General features: G+C 50.0%; 1 protein-coding gene across 2 annotated transcripts; it reads right to left on the bottom strand.

The window, feature by feature from the left end:
• Positions 1-2,956: 2,956 nt before the first annotated feature.
• P2RX4 (purinergic receptor P2X 4) lies at positions 2,957-9,964 on the bottom strand. 2 transcript variants are annotated; one of them, XM_074605886.1, is made up of 12 exons: positions 9,700-9,964; positions 8,975-9,122; positions 7,861-7,932; positions 7,694-7,766; positions 7,116-7,212; positions 6,860-6,940; positions 6,138-6,274; positions 5,223-5,238; positions 4,621-4,714; positions 4,484-4,549; positions 4,302-4,397; positions 2,957-3,593 (listed from the first exon to the last, which is right to left on the bottom strand). In XM_074605886.1, exons 1-12 carry the CDS (start codon positions 9,828-9,830, stop codon positions 3,561-3,563), a joined length of 1,044 nt encoding a protein of 347 aa, XP_074461987.1. In that variant the 5' UTR covers positions 9,831-9,964; the 3' UTR covers positions 2,957-3,560. The 2 variants fall into 2 exon arrangements, with proteins under 2 accessions (XP_074461987.1, XP_074461988.1); XM_074605887.1 differs by lacking the exon at positions 5,223-5,238 and adding an exon at positions 6,612-6,753 and having other exon boundaries at positions 9,700-9,897.
• Positions 9,965-10,126: the final 162 nt, after the last annotated feature.

The following is a 10,126-nucleotide window of genomic DNA, read 5'->3' as shown; positions in this document are numbered from 1 at the left end:
TTTCTTATGAAGAGCTCTTTCGCCTTCAGTCAGATTACTCTGATTATTTTGTGGTGCTTGTAAAAAAATAATAATCTATTGTGTGGTGGGAGAGACTCTGGCGTCCAGACTCACTTTCCCAAGTTCTCTGTGCTCGGACAAAGCCGGAGAAGGGCAGAGTGTGGGTGAGCCGGAGAAGAGTTGGGGTTTGCTTGAGGAAAGGGGTCACGGTAAGTACAGTTGTTTCGTGGACAGAGCATGGGACGGGCAGGGAAAAGGTCTGACCTCTTCTCAGCTTGGTGCGGTTGTGTGACGTTGAATGAGGCACTTAAAACAATGGTGTACCTGAAAGAGGGGGACGATTTGAATGTCCCAAGCATGTAAGGGACTGCTAAGGTGTAATTCTTCGCCCTGAGGAAAAAGGCACTAAGAAACCCAAGTATTTTTTAGTTACTGGTAAGATCTCCGCCTGCGAACCCCGGCCAGGGGTGCCCTGCCTTTGGAAGTGACCGTCCCCTTGTCTTCCTTGATCTTGGGCACCGCGAGCAGCAGCGTGCCGAGGTCCTTGGCCCTGCTGCAGTCAGACCCAGCCCGGTAATTCCTGGTTAGGACGGGGCTTCATTAAAGCCGGTGTAGCGTTAGGAAATGTGCAGGTGCTTACACAAACTGTCCCTTACATCTTTTGAGCACTTGAAGCAATGCTCCCCCTAAACGGCAATTTCTTACCGAAACATTGTGCTGCTGGCCTCTCTCCAAAGCCAGTGACAATGGTTCGTGGTTTAGGAGCAGTACTACGGAGTTTGGAGCCATAAGACACGCACTGTTTTCCTCCCGTTGTAGTCCGAGGCTATGCCAAAGACCTGCAGCTTCAGCTATGGGGAAACCAAACGGGTAACTTAGGTGCCAGCACTACTGCAGCTGCCTGCTCCCCCTTTCCTGAACAGGACTTTTCGTTGCGGAAATGCATGCGAGTGGGCAGCTGGGTTCTCTAACCTTGTAAATGAACTCATTCTGCCAAAAAAAAAAAAAAGAAAAAAAAAAGAAAAAAAAAGGGGGGTGGGTGGGTCTGATTATTTATAGCTGTAATGCGTGTGGTGTGTTTTGTTACAGGTGAGATGTAGAGATGCTCTGTGCTGCGTTTCTCCGGTGTGATTTGTCGGGTGCCTAGCGAGACAGTTTACATTTTTCAAACAGGTTTGCCAGGTGCAACACAGCTTCTAAGCAGAATAAGCTGTGCCAGTTCCTCAATGCCCAGCCACATGGTTCCTGGGCCTCAGATATTACCACAGATCGGTGTCTTATGGCTAGCAGGGACTTAGTTCATCAGGATCCCAAAGCTCAGCACTTCCCTAAGGCGCTCTCCAAAATGATTGTCTCTCAGTGCCAGCTCCCGTAGGGCTGCAGCCAAATGCACGTTTCTGAAAGAAACTCGATGTAGATTATTTTTTTCCCTGTTGAGTAGTTCTCTGGAAAGCATAAAGCTTGGCTGTGTGAGGAAGAGCTAGCAAAATGCATGACCTGTTAGAGAAGCTGTACTGTATATACATAAAAATCTGCTCAGTTCCCTAGCGGCTGTTCCGTAGTAGTAAAGCTAGCTTTTTTTCTTCTAGTGAGGTAAACATTTTGCTTGTGCCTTGGAACCGGGCTATAGCTTGATTTCCCCAACTCTCTTCCTTTCAAGCAAGCCCAGTGCTGACTGTAGGCTTCATGCTGGGTACTAAGCCTTTTTGGCTCTGAAAGCACACAGGAAAGTGCTAAGGGGAAACCAGGCCTCTTGTCTCGAGTAGTTTTTCTTGGTCGTCCCCTCTTACCTATCAGGCAATTGATCTGTTTCTTTTCTAAGGTCCTGAACTATTGCTGATTTTTATACTGTTTGTTTAATGACCGAGGCTTGTGTTTCACTCCTACCCCTTTATTATGCATTTAACTTTATCAGGTGTATCAAGTTTAAATACTGTGTATTTACCACTTTTAAATTATATTACCTAAGAAGAAAAAAAAAAAACCTAAGTGTTTTTCCACACAGCTGTTCAAGCTTCTCTGTACAAGTTGAAATAAATGACATGCAACTAAATCCAGAGTTAGTTGATCAAGTGGAACCATTATCCTGTTTGACTGGTCTTTATCAAGCTATGGGAGTTTGCTTGTTGGAAGAGGAGGCTGAATGTTATTGAAGTCTGGTGCCCTACGGTTACTGGGGATCTTGGGCTAGGACGAGACCAGAGTGGCTCTAAGCCACTGCATAATCCAACCTGAGCCACTCACATGCACAGACTGGAGCGCTGACTCTCGGAAAGGCACCGTTGGAGTTGGGACACTCAGCTTAGTGCTCAGCAGCAGGCAAATAAAGAAGAAAACAAAACAGTGATGCTGTAGCAAAGCCACTGCACTGCTGGAAAAAGGCAGCAAAGCCCCAGTCAGGATGCTGGAGGTATGGAACAGGTCCCAGGGCTCTGTAACACTAGAAAAGGGTCAAAGAAAGGGAAAAGCTGTACCTTGTGTGCCAGTGTGATCACTAAAGATGGTCAATGCCACGTGAAGATAAAAACCAACAAGTTCACTTGAATCAAATTGTCTAAACCCATTAAATGCAGCAGCCTCGACACAGGTCTGGGGACGGTGATGAAAAGCACAGGAGCTATGCCAGGGAATAACAGTTCTGTTCTTCTGAGCCATTAGCGGTAGTGTTTGGCTAAGGCCATGCCAGGTTAACTCACCCTGGCCTCTAGCTTTCAAGTCTTTTCCCTTGGGTAGGGTTTTAATGCAATAAGGTGTTAGGAGAACTAAGGTGGAGCAGAAGCTGTAGTTGCAGCAGCACTCTTGCTAAGAGAATCAAGAGGCAAAGCAGACAGCAGCACTGGCTTTGATTGCTCTCCAGTGACAGTTGGTATCTGTGTAAAATGAAGACAGTTCACTGACTAACCTTCACGGGTCCTGGGGAAAAGTAGCAAAACCTGGCTTGCACGACTCCAAGAGGGCCGAGAGAAATATTTTATTAAAAAGAAAGTAAATTTTAAAGTAGTACCATAAAAATAGCAACCATTTACCATAGGCACAATGGAACCAGACACTACTTTGTCTACTGGAGCTTGGAGACACAATTAAATAGTAGGCTCAGCTAAGTATCACAGTCCTTACGGGCAAGGAAAAGTGATTTGACAACAGGAAGGAGCTGCTCTCCCAAGGTTAGGCAACACCTGGCAGGGGCCACGTTCACTGTAAGGAAGAATCTGTGCCTGTTACCCTGTGCTCTCTGCTACCAGTGAGCTCAGGGAAAGGACGACTGACAAATGACAATGTTGGAGCAGTCCCTGTCCCTGGCTCACCCAGTGCTGGGGCCTGGCATAAAAGTACAATTCTCCCTATGTGCTTAGTGCAATTAACCTGGAAGACAGCAGACAAGGAGCAGACCTGGTTCTTCTCTCTGGGGTTGGCTCCAGCCAGCCAAAGTAGCGAACAGTAGTGAAGAAGGTCCCCTTCTCAGGTTTGTTCCCCTCTTCCGTCCAACGAAGAGGGGCTGGGTCTCGTGGCAGGGTCCGAGTAATGTTCACAGCAGCAATTGGTGCTGTAGCAGCCGGAGGTCAGGAGTTTGTTCCATATGTCTCACTGACTCCCTGCAAGGAACAGAGGGTACAGTGCTCTGTCAGAAAACTCTTCTTTCTCCCCTTCCTCTCACACAAAACCCTCTGCACAGGCAAGCTACTCTCTGCTACTCAGACCTTACATTTCCAATACCACAAGGTCTTTTGATTCAGAAATCCACCCGCTGCAGCAACACTTCCCAGCAAGCACAGGGCTGAGCTCTAGGCTCAGCACCAGTCAAGCCACCCCACTACCCCGCTAAATCCTTCTACAGGTTCCAAATGATCTGTTTGGCCAGAAGGGAGGCGTAGCTGTGGCTATCAGCATATTGGTTCTAGAAAATACCAACCTATTGAATGGGTTTGTTCACAGCAACAGGAACCCCCAAAAGCCAAGAGGGAAGGATTTGATGGGGACAGAACCATTGTCTGCAGCTCTCTGAAGGCAAGAGCCAAGGACTGCAATCCAAAAAAGAGGTGCAGTGGGAGCATGACAAGTTCTTGAACATACATTTTGCTCTCCAAGAGTGGTTGCCCAGGAAACACGACAATATTTGTTTCTAGCACTCCTCCCTGCAACAGCTTTGAGGTAAAAATTAGCTTCTCTTGGCAGAGTTTCCTCAGAGCTGTGGTTCAAAATCCCTGTTTGATGTGGACTTTCTACATCCTGTTTAAGAAAAATCTCTCCAGAGTCAGAAGAGGAAGCAACTTTGCCTTCACTCTGCTTTCACTGATGCTTACCAGTTCATAATCCTCCACATATTTGTATTTCTTCTCCCGATAGTAGTGTTTCTTCTTCATACAATACAGAACCACAATGTCACACAGCACTGTTGCCTAGTGGAGATCAAAAGAGTTTAAGGCAATGATTCTCAGAACTGAGGCACGAATCCAGAACTGAGTCCAAGTGCAGTGTCACTTACCACGCCAAACAGCGCTAAGCCAGAGCCAATGTTAATCATGGTAGGAATTACATCAAATTTTCCTGCCTAGAAGACAGTTACAAGGGTGAATATGTTTTTTCAGCATCTCTGAAAGTCCTCAGCACAAGATCACCTACCTTTCCAAACACTATGATATCAAAGCGGATGCCATAAGCTTTAATAAGCGTCCGTGCTTCAGTGCCATTACTGTCCTTGTAGTATTTCGCAAACCTGGAGAAAAGATAGATCAGAGCTTAGCTGGAGATTTTGAGGGGTTTTTTATGTGATCATGCAACATCCAGGTGCATCCCCCGTCCCAAGAGGATGGGCTAAACATCGGTACTTCCAGAGACAAGCCCCAGATGATGGAGATTTCATGCAGGGAAGCACATATAGGAGAAAAGCCCAGAACAGGCACATTTAAGACAGCAATTAGCACAAGCCAAATCAGTAAACTTGCAAAGCATAGGAAGGGGAGAAAAGGTAGCTTTAGTGGGGGAGCAGAAGGACAGACAGGAATAAATTCAGCTACACCTGAGAATTAGCCCCTCTCCCCGAGACAGAGGCAAGCAGGAGGCTGCAGGAGTGCAGGCAGCCACGAGAGGGCAGGGAGCAGGCAGCGAGGGAGGCAGCACAGCTCAGCCTGGCATACAAAGGCTGTTCCTCGTCCGGCACAACGCGACTCGCAGGCAAAGGATAGGGAAAAGGAATGAGAACAAATAAGTGGGATCAGACTTACTCCGCCACATGGTTGACTAAGCCAGGAGGAAGCAGAGAAGAGGGTGGAAGAAAAGAGAAAGGATTGGTAAGGGGCTGCACCACCGTCTGGAATTAGCAAGAGCACTTCAGAACCCACACCAGCTGGGCTGCGATATCTTCCAGCCGGTCCTGCCTGACACCCCAAGACCTGCAGGCCTGGCACCTCCCAAACACACGCTTGTGCTGTCTGCACATCAGCAGCTTCTCAGTGAATTCATTGAAGTTCCACCAAAAGAGATCCCCCGTGCTAAGTGAGAGTCTGTGATTCTAGAAACAAGCATAGCCCCGAGTCGTGTTTCCTCATGAGCAGGACTCTTGCAAGGATCTTGGCAAGGTGGCTAATCCACATTATTATAGCTCTGACTCTGGATGCAATCAACTACCTGGCTCTGCGCTGCTGGTTTTACTGGAGCTGCTGGACCTCTCTGTGCTGGCCAGATTGTGTGTGTGGTGGTGTATGCCAGAAAGATTCTCCTGGTGCAGATATGGTCTTCAACTGACAAGAGCCACTATATAGATGTTAGTTAGCAAAGGAGGTGCTTCATTCTCCCACCCCAACACCTCAGCCCCATCAAATACTGCCCTATCAGCACACCCGGGAACTGTCAGCTCTCACACTGCCATGCCACGGGAGGGTGGCCCAAATGGTCACCCAAGTAAATGCTGATGCAAATATGGCTCAGACACTCTGACGCAATCAGTGGAGCTTCACTGACCTTTCTACTGTGCTGTGTTTGCACACAGTGAGGATCTGACCTGCTCTATGTTTTACAGCATCAGAGAAACTCTCAGTTTTACAGCACCATCAAAAGTCCAAGAACTAACCCACAGCTGCCAGAGGAGTGCAGGCAGCCCGTAACACTGGGACACCAGATGCCCTCCATAGCCACATTACCTGAAGTTGTAGCCAGGCGAGACGGTGTGGGCAGGGTCCTTGTTGTCGAGGCGCCGGAAGGAGTACTTTGGCACACAGTGGGAGGCATCTCTGTCAAGGTTACAGTCCCAGTTGATCTGCAGCGCCATGACTCCACCCTGTCAAGTGGAAGAGAGGAGAAGGTCGGCAGTCAAAGTGCCCCACCAGCCAAACACTAGGCTCTCTGCTGACCAGGACCCTGATTTACTGGCCCTTGTCCCAGTCCCAGTGCAACACTTTCCCCCTGCTACAGAAGGGCCTTGCACATAATCCCACCCAAACAAGCCAAGGCCCAGTATTTGTTCAGTAGATCGACTCCAGTCCCTCTGGCCAGAGCAGCTCTCCATTCTGCAGCTGCTCTGTGTCCTGTGGCTCATGCCAAGACGCAGAGGGGGGCAACCAGCTACTGCTCCTCTTCTACACAGCTGAGGCCCAAGAGAAGGGTCTGCCAAATACCTCCACAGCCATTTCCTGGAAGTCCTGCCCTGCAGCTTCAACTATTTTCCCTAAACGAAAGATAGGGCAGAAGGGATCTGTCTTGGAGTCATAGATGCAGTTCTTGAGATAGGTGGAGTTGATATTAGGGAGGATGTTTCGCCTACAGGGGAACAGAGAGAGAATATCCGTTGCATCTTCTTCCACTCCTCCAGCTTCCCTTTACTATCCAAGACACCAGAGAGTGCAATGCCCCACACACTATTTACTTGCTGAAGTTGAACTTGGGGTACCAAATGTTGTTCTTCACTAGAATGGTGAAGTTCTCAGCTTCTTGCAGGAACGCTGGCCTACAAAACAATAAGAAATGTAAGTAAGCTTCACTTCTATTTTCACAAACAGGACTCTGCAGAGTCGTTGGGGATCACCTCTTCGGCTTCTCCCAGTAGTACCCCCATGGGGAGAAACATCAGCTGCATACTGCTAGCCTTCTCTCAGGAGGGCCACCGCAGAGTAAGCACTCACTTGGGTACATGATAGTCATCCTCCACAGGGCACCATGCAAAGACTTCACAGGTCTTAATGCTGCCGTTGTACGGTACACACTCCCCAGTCTGGATCCCTGGAAAGACATGTGAATGGAGGTACTACCAAGCAAAAATACAGGGGCAGTATTTGCCCTGTGGCATCTCCTCACTCCATAAGGTGAAAGCAATCTGCTCAGAGGTGAAGTGTCAGTACCAAGACCCCCATTATCTTCTGTTGCAATCTGTAGTGCAATTTCAGAGAAATAAGTGCCTTTTTCTGAGTCAAATCCTCATCTATGTGAGATACTGCTTCACGGACTCAAGGTCTTGAGAAAGCCCTCACACTCTTTGCTAGCTCACCAAAGCACACATCTATCCAGCATCCACCCAACACAGTCTAAGCCCATCTGCTCTCCCCCAGCAGAAAAATCTGAGCTTCCCTTTCATTTCTCTTAGGTGTAAGAGAATAAGAACAAGGAAACCCAAGTGAAATCCTGCTTCCTTCACAGGAGGGAAGGCACAGCACAGAGGTATTCCAACACAGACTGAAAGGAGCTCTTGCAGCGGGCTTCTTACCACTGCTGTGGGTGCTGACATATCCTGGAACACAGTTGTTGTTCACCTTGCACTCTGTTTTATCATCTGGAAGCTGAAGGGGAAGAATAATTACACTAAACTCTACAAACTCTCTCCCCCGCACTCCCACCCACACAAGGCAGGATTAAAGCAAATCCTGTCCCTACCTCTGGGCAGTGGCCTTGGCGCTGATTCGGTGTGAGTATCACATTGGTCATGACAAACACAGCATTCTCCTCCTGAAGATGCAAAACAAGAAAGAAATTTAACAGTGACAGTCTGCAAAAAATATCCAAGGCACTGCCCCAAATGTCTTTGTTGACAGAGCCCAGGTGACCTTGCAGAGGGGATTTGCTTTGGACAGTGCTGGTGTAGCACTAAAAGAACAGACTCCCAAATGTATCACCTGATGCTGCTGCCTTTAGGTGGAGGAAGGACTGTGGGACTAGCAACCCTTTCTGTCCTCCCACTTGGCCCAAATTTCCTCATTCACATTATGAAAACAGAGATCACACTGCTCCTCAGGGGAGTCGCAAGGCAGGAGCAGAAATAAAGCTCCAGCTGCAACTCTGAGCACAACTCCCACTCTTGCTTTTTTTTTTTTCTTCCCCAATATATAAAACAGAAATTTGACCAGCCCTGGTTTGTTTCTCCAGGGAGCACAACTTCCATTATTTTCAGGTCTGTACGATTTGGGTTCTGTCGTTTGCTTCTGCTCCACCGATATGCAAATATGATCACTCAGCCAAAATCTGTCTAAATCTGTAACTTTTTTCTGCACTACATCTCATGCAGACAGAGTGACCCACGACTAGCAGCTTGGCCATGCCTGCCAACCCTGAAGGCCACCACGTCTTGCCCGCACATCGCAGATTCCCACAGACACACGGTCAATCAGTAACTACAGCAATAACTCCTGTTCAGTTCCGGATCAAGTGACTTGCAGGCTATTCCCAAGGTTTCTGCCAACAAGTTAACTTTGAGTTGTTTGCTTTAGAAAGCAGTAAGGAAAAGGACATGTGTTTATTGTTGCAACTCTTTCCTGAAGTCTGCAAAATCCTCCCTCCTATACAAGCACACACACAGACACGCTTTTCTTGAAACAAGCTTCCCCAGGGGTAGTGCTGCAGGTGCTCAGCACAATCTGCAACAAAGCAAAGCCGCTTCATTCTCTTGTATCAGGAACAGCTGGAGCCAAAGCTGCTCCAGACCTCTGTGGGCTTTAGCAGAGCAGTAGCTTTGTTAGAAAACCCTCCCTCTGCTTTTGAGAGTGATGGATACCTGAGGGGGGATGACATAGTCAGCTACATCCCAGATCCTGGCTCCCAAGGTGGATGTGTTTGTCAGCGTCACTCCTTTCACCTTGGTGGTTACGGAACTGACCACGGAGTCCGCTTCCTGGTAGCCCTTCTCCCACACAAAGACCCAGCTGCAAGAGAAAGATTGTGAGAAAGATTGCAAGAAAGAAACAACAGAAAACAGATAAACACCATGAACAAGCAAAGGCAGTGGGAATTTCCCCTTTTTTTCATGTGTCACCTGAAAGGGACAGTCCGGTTTCATAGTGTTTCCCTACAAAATGGTCACAGGACGAACAATCTCCCTTCTGATTCACCCCCTCCCCAAGTGGTTTGGCGGGGTGTAATTATGACTTTTATGCACACCCCCGCCGGGTGATCACCCTCTGGGACAGGGTCCCCCTCCGGAGGGTGTCTGTCCTGCCTGCAGCTGCCTCCGAGCAGCCCCACAACCCCAGTTAAGCTGTCCCACCACCCGCTTGTCACCTCCCCGTGTTGGCACCCACGACCACGGCCCCCTCCCAGCCCGGGCCTCCCCTCAGCCCCCCGGCGGTCGCCTCCCACCGCCCCCGACTCCCTGACGGAAAATGGGGGCCCCGGCAGCCGGGAGCCAGCTCCGGCCCCCCAGCCTTCCTCCCTCAGGGCAGCCGCCCCGCCGGGGCTGCGGGCTTTCCCCCGAGCGCAGCCCGGCGCCCAGGGCCCGCTCACCCGATCACGTAGGCGAGGATGGCGAGCTGCACCCCGCGGTTGATGAGCCCCACTTTGCGGCTCCGGATCAGCACGATGCGGGGGGTATCGTACTCGAAGAGGAAGCTGTGGAATGCCCCGCACGACACCATGGCGGCCGGGCAGGAGGGAGACCCGCGGGCCGAACAGCCAGCGGACCCACAGCGCCCCGAGCAGCCCGAAGAGCGCTCCCGCAGCCCCGGGGCTTGTACGGGCTCGGGCTCTTGATTGCCGGCCCTCCCTCGCCAGCTGCGGGCCGCCTGCCAGCTGCCGGGCCCGCCCGCGGCCGAGGAGGAGGCGGCAGCAGCGGCTGCCCGGAGGCCCCGCAGCCTTCCCGCCCCCGGCTGTTTTCAGCAGGGAAAAGGGGTTCACCGCCGCCCTGACGCGCCCTTAGCGGGTCCAGAGGAGG

Source organism: Larus michahellis, chromosome 13, assembly GCF_964199755.1.
Source record: "Larus michahellis chromosome 13, bLarMic1.1, whole genome shotgun sequence".
Taxonomy (NCBI): Eukaryota; Metazoa; Chordata; class Aves; order Charadriiformes; family Laridae; genus Larus; species Larus michahellis.
This window is presented reverse-complemented; position numbering and strand designations above follow the sequence as displayed.